Raw genomic sequence first — 19,539 nt, 5'->3', positions numbered from 1 at the left:
TGTTCACCCTGTGGGGTGTGAGTTGAGTTCCATCCTTGTGGCCTCTCCTGGGAACAGGAAGGTGTGTGTTGCTTCCAGCTCCAGGAAGTTGCTTTAGAAAGTTGGCAGTGCCTGCAGCCGTTTCCCGAGTGTTCCCAGGGTGACGTCCTGGCCACTGTCACTTGTGCAGGTGCACTGATAATCCCTCAGCCCTTAACAGCAGATATGTGCTCCTTGCCCCTGGACCCGATGGCTCTTAGTTCTTGCCTCAGTCCTCGCAGAAGGAGCTGCCAGGGTGAGACATGGAACTGTGGCACAGTTTTTCCATAAATCCACTGCTGCTGATAGATTACTGAGAGCTTCTCTCTCTGCCTCTCCTCCAAAACAAATGTGTCTGATAGGGTATGTTATAAAATCCCCGTGATATAAACCTTATTTGCTGGAACATTTGCTCCCAACAGTTGACTTGCCCTGGTATTTGCCAGCCTGTGGGTGCTAATGATGCTCTGTGCCCTGTGCTCCTGGCGCCAGCCGAGTTCCAGCCAATTCCTCACTGCAGATCCTTTCTTCCTAAATAAAAGCAGTCTCAAGTTGTCCTGGAGAGCAGACAACACTTGAGGACACCTCATATGTAAAGCCCTCAGCCGTGCAGCGTGTCCTGGCAGTGCCATCCCCGAAGGGATGGATCGGAGCTCTGCCCTGGCGCCAGGAGAGCTGCTCCCCAGGCTGGCTCTGGCAGGGCTGGGACACACACGGGTGAAGCAGCAGCTCAGAGGGGACTTCCCCTGCTTTTCCTGAGTGACTGAAATGACTGGGCAGGGCGGTGCCATCTCCACAGTCCCCGTTTCAGGGTGCTGGGTACGGGGCTGTCCCTTTCCTCTCCTCCATCCTCAGGAGTGTGGCCCATCCCAACCAGTCCCTGGCAGCTTTCAAGAGTCCCTGTGTGAGCCACCTAATGCCAGAACACCTTTTGTTTTCTGTGCTGCACAACTCAGCTCTCCCTTCTGGTGTGGCTCCTGTTGCCAAGTTTAGAAACATGTCCCTGGCATGAGCTGCAGGTCACCGTGGACTCCACATTCAGGACTGTGTTCATGGAGCTTTTCCTTCTGCATAAACACCTGAGGTGTTAGAGTTGGGCTGAAATGTGCCTGTAAGTTTGGAGACCTGGAAATCAGTGAGTTGCCACAGCAACAGGAACACACAGATCAGTGTAAGGTGCCATAAATGCATTTTCCTGCCTGTGTACACCTGTGTACCCGTGGTGTGCCCTGGGGCTGTGTAAGATGAGTGCAAGCACACAGATAGTCAAGGAATCTCTGCAAACATGCAAGAGTTCTGCGCTTAACCAATACCTGAACTATGTGCTAATGACATTGCTGTCACATTAGCAGGCAACTGGGAGCATTAATTAGACACTGAGCTTTCAGAACTTAGTGTGCTCTGTGTTTCCTTTATTTACAGCCATTATCTTATAGTCTGCTTGGGGCTTTGTTCTGGTTTTGGGGGTTTTTAAAGAAAATACCACAACACCGCTTCACATTTTAAGGGAGGAATGCAGAGCCCTCATGCAACCTCAGTGAAATGACTGATCAGGGGTGTTTGGGGGCTTTTATATTGATTAGGCTGAGCTGCTGATGTTGCCACTTAATTTTCTGATTGTGCTAAAAGTGAAGGAAGTTAAGTGAGGGTAAATTCTTGGGAGGTGCCCTGGACACCATGTGGGGCCTTCCAGTTGTTGTGATCAAGGCCTGGCACACTCAGTACAACTCACAAGTCCACTTTTAAAACTAGAAAAACAAGTGATGTTTCTGGAGGAAGATACACTTTTAAGGTGTTCAAAGTATGATTTTACCCAGCTAATTCCTTCAAATTTGCATTGCCTTTTAAATCTCAGAGAGACCTTGGAGGGTTTCAAACAAAGGGGATTTTTTGCTGGTACTGATTTGAAAGTTGTTCCCTGGGTAGGAAATACCATGCTGGAAAGGGATCTCTTTTCCCCACTCTTGCATAACTCCAAAGGCTAAAATGGTTTTGCTTAAACATTCCACATTGTCCCACAAAAGCAGATCCATAAATGACCTTTGGATTGGAATCCAACAGACCAGCAGGAAAGTGTTGAGGTGAGGAACTGGAATGCATGTGCAACTTGTTTGTGCCTCAGGAGTCCCAAGAAAGATTTCTTACTATTAATTATTATTTTTTAATTGCCACATAGATTTCTTAAAAACCCCTTTAATACACAGAGAGTCTGGTTGGAATGTGAGTTCACACTGATGTTGTGGTTCAGTTTTCTGGAGCTTTCCTCACACAAGTGAGCAGGTGAAGGTGTCAGTTCCTCCAGCCTCCAAAGGCACCAACTCCAGGACTCCCTGGGGAGCTCTGCATGATGGGTTTGCAGATTAGAGCCAGAGAAGATTAGGGATTTTTCCTCTAATGCTTCTTATTGGCAGTTTGCTTCAAATCTCATTAAAATTAATGCATTTTTAAAACTCCCTTTTTAGAAATAACTGCATTTTATAGATACCAGGGTTCCTTCAGCTACACAAGTGATTTTAATTGTAATCTACAATATTTTCGTTGCTGTTATTCATTCAACTTTCACCCTTGGGATCTAGCTTGGATCCCAGGCTTGCTGAGCCATGGCCTGGCTTACCTGTGGTGTTGCTGCTTTTCTCCAGCATCCTGTCAGCACAGTGTAGTGCATCTGACTCCACAAAACAGCATGAACATAACAATGGGAAATTACTGTGTGGCCATGGAAACTGCAGGAACTAAACACATTGCTCAGCAAGGCTCAGAATTCAGCTCCTATTAATCCCTGATCAACACCCTGGTTGTTTAAATATGTGTGCTTCCATTTCAAATATTTCTGTGACAATGAAAATTATAATTTAACAGCAATTAATTATAATGATAACATCTCTTAGCACAGAGATTTAATATTTTGAAAGGATTAAATGCAGCCATCATAGATTTCTTTATTTTCTATTCATGCTTTTCTGTCATTAAGGTGAAATTAGATTTAAACACCAAAGCAACAAAGGTTTGGCATTTCTTTCATCTGTTTGGCATTTCTGCTTTGCCACCACAGTGAGTTTTTAAAGGAGCATGGTCAAAACATACCACAACTTGGACTTTTCTCTCCACGTAATGTCTCAACCTGTGCCTCAGGTGAAAGCAGAGATGCCCCAGCTCTCTGAAATCCCTGGGTGGGATTCCATGGGGATCCTGGCAGTGCAGTCTGGCCCGTTCTTGTTTAATCTTGAGAATGCTTCACGCTGGAAGAGCAGTTCATTTGGCCCAACACACCTACTCAAAGCAGGGGCACCTTCCTTGGTAGGGCAGGTTGCTTAGGGCTTTGTCCTCTTGGGATGTGCATATCCCTGAGGATGGAGATCCCACAGCCTGTGGGGATCTGTCTGCACACCCCCACAGCGAGAGCCTTCCTGCTGGGAGTCCTCAGTGACGGGCTTTTTTGCCAGAAAGGATGGAATTGGCCATGCATTGTCTTCCCAGGGAATGCAGAGCCCTGGTGGCCATCTCTCAGTGACTCATCCTGGTTAACAGCTACAAGGCTGTGTTTCCCAATCCCTGGCTGAGGAGGATCCCAGGCTGGTCACACAGTTGCCTTGTAGGAATAGCAGTGCCCGTGCCCCTGTAGTCCTGTGTGAGAGCTGCTGCATTCCCGGAGTGCTGGGAAGAGGGAGGAGTGCTGGTGTGAAATAATGAAAACACCCCAGCTCCTTCTCCCTGCCCTGGTTTTCCTTCCTATAGACGAGTGGGAATCCACTGTAAAAACTCTCCTTCTGCTGGGTTTGGTGAACGTGGGCAGAAATAAGACAGGGAAGTACCTGGCATGTTCCCTGCCCATGCCAAGCCCTGCTCTCACCCTCTCCAACCCTGCCCATCAGACAGTGGTTTGGACAAGTATGGAAGACTATTTTTGTCCCCCCCAAAATCCCCTGGCACTTCCCTGCATTATGCTGAGAGTGCTTGATAAAGGAAACTGCCGAGACCCCCACAAGGCTGTGTGTCCTTGAAATAGTGCAGTGACCTCAGGTCTGCATTGTTCTCCTGTGGGAAGGTCCCAGGCAGTGTCCTGGTGATTCTTTTTCCAGGCTCCTTTTGCTGAGGTGATCTGTCTGCTACGCAAAAGGGGAAAATGGCAATGAGCACAAAGCACTGACATCCGATCAGCCAGGAGGGGTTTGTGTCCCTGCCTGGAAAATGCCCCCAGCACTGAGGCATTTTCGTGCTGCTGTTGAAAGGAGGCCCATCTGAAGAACTGAACTGCTACTTTGTGTAAAAATGGTTTCGTAACATCCTTCTTCAGAAAGGAAAAAGAGAGGCCCAGAGGAGGTACCAAGACAATCAGAGGGATGGAGCAGCTCTGCTGTGAGGAAAGGCTGGGAGAGTTGGGATTGTACAGCCTGGAGAAGAGAAGCTTTGGGGTGACCTGATTGTGGCCTTCCAGTGCCTGGAGGGAGCCTGCAGGAAACAGAGAGAGAGACTATGTACAAGGGCCTGGAGTGACAGGACAAGGGAGAATGGCTTCCCACTGCCAGAGGGCAGGGTTAGATGGGATGTTGGGAAGGAATCCTTCCCTATGAGGGTGGGGAGGCCCTGGCACAGGTTGCCCAGAGAAGCTGTGGCTGCCCCATCCCTGGAAGTGTCCAAGGCCGGGTTGGATGGGGCTTGGAGCAACCTGGGCTAGTGGAAGGTGTCCCTGCCCATTGGGGTTGGACTGGATGGGCTTTAAGGTGATTCCAACCCAAACCATATGATTCTGTGATACAGTTTGGGGCCAGGCCTTGGTCCTGATGAACATTTGTCTCAGAATGGCCTTCAGTAACGTGGGCTGGTGTGTGTAACCCAGGGCACAGGGTGGGGTTGAAGCTGCAGGCGGGTGTAGGTGTTTCCAAGAGCAGCACCCAGAAGTGTTAAACCACTTGAATCAGCCACTGGAAAGGTTGTGTTCCTGTCAGTGCTTTGCATTTCGTAGAGAACAACAAGCAGTCAGTGGGTTTCCTGGAGCAGCAGAGGAGCAGCTGAGTGGTGGCTGTTGGTGCACTGGGCTGCCAGGGGTGTTCTCCACAGCAGGGAGCTGGGCCTGCTGTGGGACACGGTTCCATGGTTTTGTATTCCAGTTCCCCTGGAGTTAAACAGGCAGTTCACATAACCACCATCAGTGCAGGGACAGCTGAGCACACACTGCTCTAAAGCTGCTTAAACATGTCATCTTCATCTCCTGCATTAAAGGAAAAATCAAAATCAAAAGCTGAGTTCTTCCCCCAGTTTAATCTGTCAGACCCAGATGACTGTTACATTTCTTTTATTTGCTGTGGGAGACTTTTTGCAGATGAACATAATCATTCTTGTCCATGAATCCAAAGCTGGCTTTGGGAAGGTTTGTTTCTGTGTTGCTGACACCAAAATGCCATAAACTCTGTGTAAAAATAAAGACAATGAGGGGACCTGCCCTTCCACAGCCCGGATTGCTTGGCTGGCTCCCGGCCATTGTTCTGTGTCATTGTGTGAGGGAGTTCAGTGCCATCAAAGAGACAAAGCAGCACAATTGTTTGTCCCACATGCTGCATTATGGAGCTTTCCCTTTTCGCTTTCCAGAGCAGTTTCCAGCAGTGAAAGTAGTCACATGCTGTAGTGTTTAATAGGGAAGGGTAGATATTTAATAGGATTTAGGAGCTGGCTGGTGCATCCTAGTAAAAGCAAATGGATTGCTGAACATACCCCGACTTCTCCACAATAGTCTCCATGTAGCAGAGTCAGGAAAGCAGCAAGGATTTTGCTCCTTAAGAAATCACCAGCTAAACAAAACATGAACAAAATCCCCTCGTTGCTGTGTCATCTTTAACATTTGCATTCAAGTTCTTGTCTAAGTCATGTTGGAGCATGTAAAAGCTTTGGTGTGATCTCACCCTTTGGGATGGGAAGTCACTCCACAGATTACTTTGTGCCACAAAATAACCATTAACAAATGCATCCTGTTTGCATCAGAGCCATCAGCTGCTCCGTCCCCTTTCCTCCTGTGGGCCAGACTGAAAGGGAAGGAGGTGCCTTTTCCTAAGCCCTGGACCCACGTGTATCATGTTCTCCGTGTGCCATGTGTAGGTTTGACTTGCTGCAGCTTTCCTTCTGGTTTGTTCCTTGTCTCTGCACATGTGTGTTAAGGACTTGTGTTTTCTAATTAAGCTCCTTTTTCCCCCCATTTTCACCAATCCCAGCTTTCAGTCCTGTCTCACCATCTGCAGCTGGAGAAAAGCAGCATCCACTGTTCAGTTTATTGCCTTGCTGCTAAAGGGGAGATGGTTATAGGACACTTGAATGTTGGGAGAAACTGATTTTATTTCTTTTTCTCTACAGGATCCTCCTGAGCGAGTGATCCTTCCTCCTTCCTTCATCTTCTTCCCTATAGACCAGTTCCAGTGTATTTCTATTTAGACTCTCTGTGCCTTTACTGTGCATGCTTAAGCATTGTTCTCTCTGGGCTTCCTGATGCCACGAGGACTAACAGAGCCTGTGTGGGACCATGTGGAAAGGCCATCATTTGGGAATGTTTATCCAAGCAGATGTTTCTCTCCTCAGCTGCTCCGGTGTGGATACCCAGAGGTGCTCTTTTCCCCTTTGGGCTATATTTAGTGCTGCATCCCTTGAGTGATTTGCAGTGTTCATGCCTCCTGGAACAGCAGAGGTTTGGACCCGTGTTAGAATTATTTTATACTCACAATTGCTCTTGGGTGAAGGTTATCACAGCTCATCCATTCAGGTTGTTTCCTGATAAAATCTTGCTTGATCACCACATTCTGGTCCCAGTAGCTGATCTGCCCTGCTCTCAGGCATCTTTCTCAACTGAGAAACCTCCAAGCACAGCTGGAATTTGTGAAGCTGTGAGTATTCCTGGCTATCTCACTTCATACCCCCACACCTGTGACAAAGCGTAGGGTGATATCCTGCACCCTGAAAACCTACAGCAATGGGAACGTTGGCCTGTGAAAGGAAGCTCTGTTTTCTCTGTGCTCAGTTAAGCAAGGTTATGATCTGGGAAGTTCTGGGAAGCTGTGGATAGTGGATATCAGCAAAAGTGGTGTGCTTGGAGCAGTGCTCAGCTGATCTCTGAGTCAGGGTGTTCAGCAGTGCTCCGGGTAGGGCACGCACCGGCTGCTGTAGGGAAAACAGGAATGATTCTAAACTGGGAAAATTACTTTCAGCATGGAAATCAAAAAGGTATAAACCTGTAGGTGACCTGCTTTTGGAGTTAGGGATTAAAAGTCATCCATAATTTGTCTTGCTTGAGGTATCCCAGGGATCCATGGACACTGAGTGCCTGGAGCAGCTGCTGGGCTCTGCAGGGAGGCTGTCCGTGCCTGGTGGCTGGGCTGTCCTGCAGTGTCTGAGCACAGGCAGCAGCCCAAGGCTGCTCCTTCCAGCTCTCCCTTTGTGCTCCAACGTCTCTGTTTCCTGCAGGAGCGTTTTGGCTCCTCTGAGAGCACCCCTTTCCTGCCCAGGGCTGGCAGGGGTGTCACAGCCCCTGTGCAGGGGCACCATCCGGGTTTGCTGTTGGGTTTGGAACAGAGTCCAGGTCAGTGTGTTGGAAGTGTGGTTTGCCCGGTGTGGAGGAGCGAGCAGGTCATCTTGGAGCTGTGTTTAGCAAGCAGGGGCTGCACAGGGAGCCTTTGCCAGGGCAGTGGTCGGTGCTGCAGGCTTGGGGGAGCACAGAGGGGCTTCTCCCAGGCGGCTCTGCAGCCCTGCCTTTCCCAGGGCAGTTACTGGAACAGCTTCACCATTCTTGTGGCTCAGCCCTGTTGGGGTCACTTAGCAGAGTGAGCGTGTGACAGAGGGGGATGTGTGTGCCCCCCTCCCGCTGTCCCGCACTGGGCACTCTGGGCTCTCACTAAGTTGACCACATTTTTGTCAGGATTTTTTCTCATCAAATTAGCGGAGGAAGATTTGTCTCTCCTCAGGCGAGGAAGGGACTGGCTGCCTGTTTGTGATCCTTTGCAGCCCTGTTTACGTGAGTTCCAGTGTACAAACTCCCGTTTATTTACCAAACTCCTAAACAAAGTCAGTCCTTGATGTATCACAGTCCCAGCACTGGGGTTTGCAAACCCCTGTGTGGTGGTGGCATTGTCGTGTCCTTCCGCACGAAGGACATTTCCTTCCCAGTGTTGCCTCAAGATAAGTTGGATTCTCCATTATCGATTCTGTGCTTCCGTTTCCCTGCTGTGTGTGTTTTGCATGTCGCCAGTTTCTCTTTACCCTTGGGAAACAAATGTTTTCACAAGCTGTAGGACACCTGGGGCTCCACCCATATCCTCTAGTTTGAATTAATCTTCAAAATCTGTAGCTGTGTTTTTGAAAGCATGAAGGACATTTGTCAAAACCATCACTTGAGGTTCATAAATAGCGCTCAGGGCCCGTGGCTGATGTTAAATCCTCAGTGTCACCACTCATGGGTGCACCTGGCCCTTAGTGTGTGTGGAGGGTTTTGCACATTAAGAGAGTCACAGTTGTGTTCTGTGCTTGGCTGAGCTGTCAGGGCTCTGAGTACCACTTTTCTCTGTGTACCTTTCTTTCTCTGAAACGCACAACCAAAATTCATGGAATTTAATTCTGTGCGTGTTTTAACCCGAAACCCCAGAGCAGAAAAATGCACTTTATCAGTTAGAGAGGGTTGGTAAAAGCATTGCAAAAACCTGCTGTCATTGTGAAACACCATGTAGAAATAATCAGGAGAGGTTTGAACACGACCAGCCCCAGTCACACCACCTTCCAAACGGGCTTGGTTTGCTCTTTCCCACGTTGAGGGAAGCGATGCGGGGGTAAGAAGGGCTGGGCCTTCTCCCTCCGGGGGCTTCCGTGGCTGAGAGTCGGTGGGGAATCAGAGCTGTGCTCTGCCCGTGCCAAGGGCGGGATAAAGCCTGGTCTTCCTGGGTGAGCGCCCCATTAGGGGCCTGAAAGAGCTGCTGTGTCTCCATGGTGGCATTTTCTGAGATAAGTTGCTGGCAGGGAGCACGTGGGGCCTGGCTCCTTTGTGGTGCTGCAGGGCTTTCCCACGGGCTGCAGGCTGCTCCAGGGCAACCAGGGATCTCCCTGCTTTTGGCCCTTCTTGCTGGGAATCAGAGGGGAGATGGGAAGAAAACGAGGAGCCATGGATAGCTCCAGCTGTCATGATAGCTCCAGCACTGAAGCTGCACGTGAAGAGCCGGCTGTAGGCTCAGCACGAGCAGTCGGTGCTGGCAGCAGCACAGCTGAGACATTGTCCCCCTGTTTGGATGTGGTGGGTGAGCAGGAGGAGGGCAGTGCCTGAGGATGGGTGGGGAGCAGGTGAGAGCAGCACAGCCAGAGCAGCACAGCCAGAGCAGCACAGTGAGAGTGAGCGGGGTGGGAGGGGGGACCAGAGAAACCAGCCCTGCAGAAAACAGGAAACCAGGACCACAGAGAGCAAGAGGGAGGAGACGGGGAGGCAGAGGGGGAGAGGTGGCCACTGCTTGAACTAGAGCAAGGAAAACACAGGTGAGGGCACCACCATCAGCTCCCGGGGCACAGAGGGCCTCCAGTCGGGCAGGGAGGGACTGGAGGCTCTGTCCCATCCTCTCCACTCCGATCATTCACTGTGCTTAAGGATGCTGAGGCAACACAGAAGACAAGGAGCCAGTGGAGCTTTCTCAGGGTGTTTTCCCTGAGTCCCCACTGCCTGAAGAAAGCACTGTCTTGTCCTCCTTTAGGGCCACTGATGGTGACTGGGAAAGAGGTGCCTGGGTCGTGTCAACACTATCCCCAGGAGGGACCCACCTTCCCCCTCCTGGAAGGGCTACCTGGAGCCTCTGGTCTCGTGGCTTCCTGGCCTTGCTTTCAGCAGCAGGAGCTCCCAAGCTGCTGTCAGTTAATCCCATGGCACCAAAGGCTCCACAGCCTCACTTGACGTGTCACTGCGTTTCCCACATCGTGTCTTTCATCTGCTCAAAATTAGGCATCTAAGTTCTTTTCCACATGGAAGTTCTTTTCCCACCCATTACTTTTGCCATGATCCCAAACTGGGGAGTCTGTTGTAACCATAACTTTTGACCACAGATGTTTGTGATGGGTGGCTTTATGATGGTATTTGGTAGCTTTTTTTTGTTTTACATAATATTTTCTATATCCAGCTTTATTTTTAGATCCTGTACATCCGCATTTCTCTTTCGAGTGAGTGTAACCACAGGGATCTCTGAATGTTGTGCTTCTGTGTAGAGACTACAGTGACTAAATAAACAAACTTGCTGAGTTGTTTTGGGGCTTGTTCAAGCTGGTGAAGGGAGATGTGGTAATTTCTGTTAGAAATTTCTTTAAAAAGCACCAGCTATTGCAAGGTTTCTCTTCTGTGACTCATTTCAAAAAAGTACCTCAAGTAAAGGCATGGATTACTACAAGCAGATATGTAGATCCATATTTACTTGTAAATAGTTCATAAAATACATATTTCAGGCTAGTAGACACTCACTGCAGTTCCTGCTGATTTCCTGTTCTCTTCCTCTATCACAGGGATCCTCTGCCTCACATGGAGTGAGGGCAAACCATCAGTTCCCTGAAAGCACATCACTGTTTTATCACTAACCCCACCTTTTACAGCTTGCCAAGCCCCATTTTCATTTCACACCTTATAGGGAGGTAAGAGCTGTCAGAAGTGGGGCAGTTTCAGTGTGGTAGCTTTGGTCACACCCTACCCATGGGTAGCAAGGACGAATTCAGAAATCAGTGGGAGGAACTGCAATCTCAGGGTGGGGTTTGCGCAGCTCCAGTGCAGGTCTGCTCTTCCTCCCACTTACACCATTTATTAGCTGACTTCTTGTCTTTATTCTTTTACTTGTTTTTCAGCTTTCTATCCTCTTCAGCCTCATGGCTGTGCTGAGATCATACCCCCACCATGCCGTGCTTTTGGGAAGGGGGCACATCCTTCCTTTGGAAGGAAAGCATCCACCAAAACCTGTCAGATCTGCTCTGACATGGGTGTTTTCTCTGTTTCAAACAATGTACTCGGAGCTTTCAGAGCTGGAGACGTGTTGCACTGTGGTTTAGGATTCACCTGTCTCCATGTCCTGTTCCTGCACATGCCAGTGACTGAGGGAGGCTTGGAATCATCTCTGCTTGGGAAAGCAGAGCACTTCCATTCATACATCTAGCTGTGGATTCCAGAGCCTGAGCACCTGTGTTTTGACAAATGCGGTCTGTAGTAGTTCCCAGCTCAGTGAAATGACTTTTGGCTGACAGGGAAGGGCTTCATCCAAAGCCCTTGGCAAAAGAATTTAACCACGGAGATGTATAATGCTTCTGTCTGAGAGTTCTGGGCTTGGCAGATGGCTGGGTAGGAGTTTGTGAATTAATGTGGACTGCAGCGAGCCTGTGCAGTGAGGGAGCTCTCAGCCAATGTTTTCCTGTATAAACAGTTGTGAAAGACTGGGAAGGGAAGGTGGAAAGAATCCATTTTTCTATGGCTTTAAATTAATGCAAGTCCCCGTCAGGCATGCAGTTATGGAAAAGTTCATCTTGACATTGTGTAAATACAGTTACCAGTGTTGACTCTGCAAATAAATATTGTCATGAGGAAGGAAAAAATCAGGGGGAAGCTTTGGTCTCTGCTCTCTTTTGTACCTGCCTTAATCCAAAGTGACTTGTGGTATCTGGGGATCCATTGTGGGTTTGTTTGCACATTGCAGAGCAGGTGAACTCAGCAGGTGAGGAAAGGTGGGTTTCCAGTGGAAAGTCTGAATTTCACCAATGATTCTCCCAAGAAGACAAGCCATACCTTACATTTAATATGAGTTGTTTGAACACCACATCCTCACGTAGCTCCATGAACTGTGATTTATTGGGAGTAACGTTGTGTTTTCCCCACAGATGAACGTGAGGCAGTTCAGAAGAAGACCTTCACCAAGTGGGTGAACTCCCACTTGGCACGTGTGTCCTGCCGGATTACAGACCTGTACACTGACCTTCGGGATGGAAGGATGCTCATCAAACTGCTGGAAGTTCTCTCAGGAGAGAGACTTGTGAGTGTCTGTTCGTGTCCATTGTGGGTTTTGGTTTGGGGTGGGCTTTTGGTGAGTCCTTGGCTCCACTCGAGTGCAGCAAAACCGAGTACTGAGGGTTCAGCACTGCAAATGTCTTTTTACACTTGAAAGGAGAAAAAAGAGCTCTATTGCTTCAGCTGGATCCAGACACCATTAGAATATCTTCCTACTGGTTTTGGTGGGAATCAAAGGCAGTCTTCTTCAAAGGTTCTTTGCTGGTAAGCTGCTGAGTGCTTCCAGCAGCAAGTTCCCTGCTCCCCAGTCTGCCAGGCACAGAGCACTGGATTGTGCTCAGAGCTTGGGCTCTCTTTAGTTAGGGGGATATCTAAAATGAATTGAAATGCATGGGTGAAACTCTTCCTTTGGGTGTGCTGAGACACCCCTGGTACCAGCACAGGGGGGTGGGAGTGAGAGAGACCCTGGAGTGCAGACTGGGTGTCAGGGAACAGCAGGGTATCCGTTTTTCCCTCAGTTCCTGAAATGATGGCCATGCTCTTAACTGCCTAATTTACTGCAATCTTTTCAAAGAAATACGGGTCTGTAGCTAAGACCCAGGGCTACGTGGGGCTGCAGCTGTGTAATCACTTGTCATCAAGCTCTCCTATTAGTGGAGCTCCATGGCTTAAGACTCTGCTTAATGAGTTGAACATATGGCCAGTGTAGTGTGTGCGTGGCGAGGCAAGGGAGGAGCTTTCTGAGTGCATCTGTGAGGGCCAGGCAGCTCTGAGTGCATCTGTGAGGGCCAGGCAGCTCTGGGGGGCACAGAAGTGCCTGTGTGGGCGGAGGTAACTCCTGGGTTTGCCAGCTGCAGTTTGCTCCCAGCCCTTGCTCTCTGCCAGGTGTTGGGTTTGACGTGCTCCCTGCAGGCAGCAGCTGTTTGCTCAAGGGATAACCCAGACCAACGTGCCCCGCGAGGGGAGGGTTGGGGCAGCAGCTGTGCCAGCTCTGCTGAGGTGTCCCTGCCTGCCTGCAGGCTCTGCCTGGCAGTGGCACAGAGGAAGCTCAGAGCAGTCCTGGCACTGTGGTGGCACCATTCATTGGCATTTGTCACTCCAGCTTTTGGGAAATGCAGACCAGGGTGGGGAGGGGGCACTTGCACCATGGTTTGCTATCACACTGGCAGCTGCCACACCAGCACAAATTCCCTTTGCAGCATCCTTATCTGGGGCTGGAGGACAGCAGGCTCTGTTTGAACAGGACATTCCACCACACCTTCCTCTGCAATGCACTGAACCTTGAGACAATTACACACACCACAAGTATTCCAGGAGGATCGGCACAGCAGCCACTTGCTGATGTTCTTCACTCTTTTGGAATTTATTTTAGTGGGTATTGCTTAAGTTCTGACATCTCCACGGCCACCAAGAGAAATCTAAAGGCAGAAAGCCTAAAATGCAGAAAGCTTAAAATCAAGAAACGTTAAATGCTAAGAAAGCAGAAACTAACCTCCATAAGTATTTTAATATGGTATGTTAACTGGTGCAGTGGTAGAAACAGGAATTGCTTCCTCACTTTTGAAACTGGGATTCAGATTCTGGAGCTGGAATCATATTCCTATGGAGCACTCTGGGATTTAGGGTGCTGATCAGGGAAGCAGGGCTGCTCTTTGCTCTCTCTAAGACCTCCAGCCTCAACCCTGCATTTTTCAAAAGCTGTTGTGATCCTTATTGATGAAAACCCAGAGCCTTGGGGGTGTGTTGGGGAAACTCAAAGTGAGAGCATCCAGTAAGGACAACACCTGCATCTTCTTGACTTTGCTAAGCTTGATTCCTAATCTTAGTGTTTAGCCCAGACCTTCCTACACAAGGTCCTCTGTGCAGCACAGTATTTGAGAGAAGCTGATGGCATGCCATGGTCTCTGAGCACAGTGGGGAAGGATCCAGCCTGCATGAAAGGACAGCTGTGATTTGGTTTGCACACACTGTTCACCAGCTTCTCCCAGACAGAAAAATAAAGCTGGGAATTGTTTTCAGCATAAGATTAAGCATTTAGCTCAGTTTCTTCCATAACTAAATAAAGGATTAGTAAATTCCTTACAATTCCTGGATGCTCAAAGGTCAAACCATTTAAGCACGTTCTCTCTAGTGAGTTCTGTCACATTTTCCCTTGGAAAGGGGAAGGGGTTTGATGTAAAACCAGTTTTCCTGTAATATGTGTGTGCAGACTGGGTTTAGGTGCCTCCTTTCCCTCTGCTCAGTACCTGGAGCTGTGCAGCCCAGTAACTGTGCAAGTTATGTCTCACTGTCTCATCCTGAGGCTGTGCAGGGCAGTGTGGCAAGCACAGCCACACCTTGCACAAACCAGACTCAGACGCCTCTTCCTCTAAATAAAACATGTCTTGTGAATGGCCCTGGCTCTGCCACAGCGGTGCTGGAGCTCCTGAGGGCACGGGGGGAGCTGCTCAAGCCGTTTTCTTTCTGCTCAGCGGTGTGAGCGTTAGAGGCAGTGCAGCTCCTGCCTCTGGAGCTGAGCAAGGCCGTGTTAAGGCAGGGACAGGCCCAGATGTGCCACCGCTGCTGGGAACTGGCCACAGGCACAGTCCTTGCTGAGGGCTGGGCACGTCCTTGTGAGGGTGAGCCCGCCTGCCGAGCCGCTCCCGGCTCCGGGCGTGGCACGGGGCTGGGGTGAGCCCTGGGTGCAGCCAGGCCTCCGCCCTCCCTCCCGCCTGCAACAGCCTCCCTGCCTGTGTTTTGTAAGGTGCAGGCAGAGCTGGGGGCCAGCTTATCCCCCTGCCGGGTGATGGGTGGTGCAGTGAGAGGCTGGATCCGGATGGGCCCTGCTCAGTCCTGCTGCTGGGCCCTGTGCTGGCAGTGTGGGGGTGGGTGGTGTGTGCACAGGGTGCACATCCAAGCAGGGCCTCTTTGCAGGGACATTGGTACCCCACAGCAGTGGCAGCTCCTGGGAATTGTCGCCTTGCTGGGAGCTGTGGGTGACTCTCTCTGCACCATCCCTGTGGCACGGGCTGTGTTTCTAGGGACTGTTCCATGGCTGTGGCTCAAACTCTTCCCTTCAGTGCAGGCTGGGGTGAGGATTTTGCCTGGGCTATTTCCATGGCCGGTTAATTACTTTCACTGCAGAAAACAAGGAAATTATGCTGATTAGTTGTTTGGCTGAGTACCTTTGGTGACATCCCAGTAAGCACTGAACAGGCTCTTCAGCTGTAATCCTCATCTGCAGAACAAAGTGCCTTTAATTTTATTCAGGTTTGCAGCAGATTTCTGCAGGCTGTTAATGTATTCACTGCTTTTTTCAGTTGCACTGGGCCTTCATGAAATCGTGTTATGTTGGTGTAGCTGATTTTTTAATTAGTATTTTTACTTTTTTCTTCCTATAAAGAAAGTTTTTGGAATAAATGTCTGTTATTTTCTTACTATTTATCCTATTTACTGACAAAAAAAAAAAGGCAATGCCACTTCTTGCTTGAGGAGTTTTATTGAGTGGCTTATTGTTCTTTATCTTTATCTTTGCAGAATCTTATCTTTTAGTGTGGAAGAACTTGTACTTGGGAAAATGTAACAGGTGTGGCATGATGTGAACAGAATAATTTCTCTTGCAGCTAGTGAGGGAATATCCCAGACAGGAAAGATGAGGGAAATAAGAGGGCAAAGTTCTCTGAAAGGCAGATGAAACTGGTGCCATGTGTTGGCTTTTCCACCATGGGTTTGACTCGTGCTGCCATTATCCTGGTGCAAAGGGGCTGGAAGATGCAAGGAGCCGTTTTGTCCGTGGAATTTGAAGTACAAATGCAAACAGTGTTGCTGTCTGGAAGTGCAGAACATGGTGTTTATGTTTCCTTTTTCCTTCCAGCCTAAACCAACTAAAGGAAGGATGCGCATCCACTGCCTGGAGAACGTGGATAAAGCCCTCCAGTTCCTGAAAGAGCAAAGAGTGCACCTAGAAAACATGGGATCTCATGATATTGTGGATGGGAATCACAGGCTGACTCTGGGCCTTATTTGGACCATTATCCTGAGGTTCCAGGTAAGGCTGTGTGCATGCACACACACACACGTCTGGCTGTGCTTTCCAGCCTCGTTAGGAACACTCCAGGAAGGAGCAGAGTGCACCCAGCTGCTCTCCCAGGATGGGGTGGGAAGTGTTTGGGTACCTCAGGATAAATTAGTCCTTGTGGAGCTGCTGATGTGCAGTGGGAGTTTCCTGTGTGCAAAGGCACGTGGCTTTATTTCTAAATCCCTAATGAACATGAAGCTCCAGTCACAGCCCTCTTCCCTGGACCCACCTCCATGGGGTTATCCATACCCTGGCTGACTTGGCACTGGCAGGATTAAGGAATTACTTTAGTGTCCCAGCTAAAGGCTGACATCTCTTGTTTTCCAGCATATTGGTCTTTGCTCACAGTTAAAAAAGGCTGGAAAGTCCTTTTGCAGAAAGAATAATAAATACATATGCTAAATATGTAATTTATAATGAATAACATAGTAATAAATATTTAATAACGTTAACTTTGGTGTTTCTCAGTGTTTTTTTCATCTCATATGGTCTCTCAGAGAAATATTGAAAACTTCTATGTTCATTTTAGATCCAGGATATCAGTGTTGAAACTGAGGACAACAAAGAGAAGAAATCTGCTAAAGATGCTTTGCTTTTGTGGTGCCAGATGAAAACAGCTGGGTGAGTGTGGATTAAGTGATTATTTCCAAAGCTCTTACAGCATTTTGAGTTTTCATTGAAATAATTTTAAATGGGCAAACAAATATCTCTCCTTAAGTGGATTCAGCCAAGAGAAGCGAATTGATGTTTCTAAGTTAGAAATTCTGAATTTCTGATATTAGTGCTGAGAGATAAACATACAAATCTGATAATCCATGAGTATATATAGTAATATGCTGACTTTTTCACCCTATTCTGAAGAATTAACGATGCTTCAGATGTTTGCCACCAACTTTCCCCTCTTCCCATATATATGGGAATATTTCTCTGACAGTATCCTTCTTGAAAATTTAAATATCCGTTTGTAGGAATTCATTGTGTTTCTTCCATTGAACCTGGATGTCCCTGTGTTGATATGGGACACTCCAGCATTATTCAAGTGGTACTTCATCTTCTTCTTCCAAGAACTCTCATGAAAGTGATCCATGAGCAGCCTGAAATTTTTGGAGACGTGCAAAATAGCCAGCTCACCAACCCAGTGATGTTTGCTGGGTATCCCCTGCTGCAGTGGGGCTGCTGTACTGATCACACTCTCCTGGTTTTTGTTCTGCCAGTTACCCCAACGTCAACATCCACAACTTCACAACGAGCTGGAGGGACGGGATGGCTTTCAATGCACTGATACACAAGCACAGGTACGTGGGGTGAGGCTCTGCCCTGGCTTTGCAGTCACCTCTCAGCTTGAGCTTCAAATCCCTGAAGAGGAGGAAGCTGAGGAATTGCTGAGAGTTCTACAGCAACTCACCTTGCTTTGGGCTTTACAGCCCTTGTGGTCACTGTGAGCTCAGCTGGGCAGCAGCTTCTCACATCACAAGTCAAAACAGGTTGTGTTTGGTTTCAGGAGAATAAATTACACCCCTGATTATTCGGGTTTGGTTTGGTTCTTGTATCTTAGTGAGGAACCCGTGACCAGCTCTGGTTGCCTAGAATTTGGGGTGGGAGGGGGAAACCACACACACACAGTAGCCTGGAGGGGAAGGGAATCCCTGCACAAGGATGGCAGGTGTGGGCTGTGCTGGCATGGCTGGGGATGGTGCCCATGGCAAGCTGAGGAGGAGTGATCCAGACGGCTCTCACGCTTCCATGGCCAGGAGGAGACACTCGTGACCACAACTTAGTTCTTTCCTCTCCAGAGTGACCTTCCCTGCTGTTTAGCTCTCCTCTGTTCCTTCCCATGGCTGGGTCCTGCCGTGCCGTGTGCTGGGCATTGCTCCATTCCTTTCACACTGCCCTGCAAATGCACAGGGCTGAGGGGCACGTGAAAGCTTGGCCAGGTTGCTGGGGGTTGGACATGTTAGTTAGTTCATTTGAGGGTGGCTGCACTGTGCTTTGGGAAATCTAAAAGAATTTTCCATCCCGTCTAGGCCTGATCTGATTGATTTTGACAAGCTGAAGAAATCAAATGCACACTACAATCTGCAGAATGCTTTTAACCTTGCAGAGCAACACCTTGGTCTTACCAAGCTCCTGGACCCCGAGGGTAAGAACTGCTGCAGTTTCAGCACTTCAGGGCTCTTTGTGGGCTCTTTTTTCCCACCCCTCCTTGTCAGAGCACATCTCTGTGATAGCTTTTTGTGCTCCAGAGCAGCTGGGTGCTGCTGACTCACCTGGTGATACAGCCAGGGAGGGAGGGAAGGAATGCAGGGTGTCTCCTGCAGAAAACTGAGCAGCAGGAGCACAAGAGCCCTTAATCCTGGCCATGTATCCCTAAAGTCATTGCAGTCAGGGGCATCCCTCTGATCTGCTCTGAGAAGCAGAGGGATCTCAGCCCCTGCTTCCATGGCAGTGTGTGCTCACTGCTGGGACAAGCACCTTTCCTGTCACAGGGCACAGGTCATGTGTTTGGGTGAGTTTCTTCTTGCCTGTTTCCCAGGGCCTCAGAATTGCTGCAGGAGAGGAAATATTTTGTTTTCCATCTGTATCTCTTGGATTTGCCTGGACAGACAAACCATTAGGTTTGAATTCCTGTCTCCAAATGCTGACAGAGCACTGAAGTTCTCAGTTAACAGTAGTTCTGTCAACTCACACAGGCACCAGAGGAGTAATTTGGCCGTGCCCAAGCTGTGGCACAGTCTGACTGTAGGGCCCAAAGGCCCCATGCTTTAGCCCCAGTCCACACTAACCCACAGGGCTAAAGCTGCACTTAGTGACAGAGTTCAGTCCTGTCCAGAACCAGTCTAAAGCTGCTCAGTTTATTTCTGATGAGGAGACAAACCTGACACTGCCCGATGTCTGACTGCCCAGCACCTCCTTGGTGCACTGTGAGCTCTGGTGGTGTAACCCCTGCACCCTCAGCACGCTGACATAACTCTTGTTTGGTTTGCAGATATCAGTGTTGATCACCCTGATGAAAAGTCAATCATCACCTATGTGGTGACCTATTACCACTACTTCTCCAAGATGAAAGCTTTAGCTGTTGAAGGAAAACGGATCGGCAAGGTTTGCAAGTTTAAATTATAAATTGTTGCAAAGCAGGCAAAATATTGCTGGGGTTTTTTGGGTGTTAGTTTTTGAGGAGACCACTCCATGGTAGTTTTTAGTTTTGCTTTTGAACATGTTTTGACTGTTCAATATTCCCACATGACTGTGAGGAGTAGTTAATTTCCAGCTGCCTCACCTTAGAAAACACTTGGCTGGTGTTTTATTTTTGCTTGTTAATTTTGCATCGTTGCTGCTTTTCCTTTCTCATTAACTGCTCCTCACCTTCCGGGTCCTCTGTCCCTTCTGGAGCCCAGAGAAGTCCCTCATTTCAAACACGTGCAGTCCCTCTGTGCCCTTTGGTGACATTACCCCCACCCTTCCAGCTGGCAGAGTGACCATGAAC

General features: G+C 48.8%; 1 protein-coding gene across 2 annotated transcripts in view; it reads left to right on the top strand.

Moving 5' to 3' along the window:
- Positions 1–19,539, top strand: part of SPTBN1 (spectrin beta, non-erythrocytic 1) — an 81,162-nt gene that overhangs the window by 22,313 nt on the left and 39,310 nt on the right. For both annotated transcript variants that reach the window (XM_029961628.1, XM_008924842.3), the window contains exons 2-7: positions 11,872–12,023; positions 15,852–16,025; positions 16,585–16,676; positions 17,270–17,350; positions 18,080–18,195; positions 19,042–19,154. In XM_029961628.1, coding sequence (XP_029817488.1) covers positions 11,872–12,023; positions 15,852–16,025; positions 16,585–16,676; positions 17,270–17,350; positions 18,080–18,195; positions 19,042–19,154 — 728 coding nt within the window. The remainder of the gene's footprint in view (positions 1–11,871; positions 12,024–15,851; positions 16,026–16,584; positions 16,677–17,269; positions 17,351–18,079; positions 18,196–19,041; positions 19,155–19,539) is intronic.

This window comes from Manacus vitellinus, unplaced genomic scaffold (assembly GCF_001715985.3).
Source record: "Manacus vitellinus isolate BGI_N305 unplaced genomic scaffold, ASM171598v3 scaffold_38_pilon, whole genome shotgun sequence".
NCBI classification, from domain to species: domain Eukaryota; kingdom Metazoa; phylum Chordata; class Aves; order Passeriformes; family Pipridae; genus Manacus; species Manacus vitellinus.
This window is presented reverse-complemented; position numbering and strand designations above follow the sequence as displayed.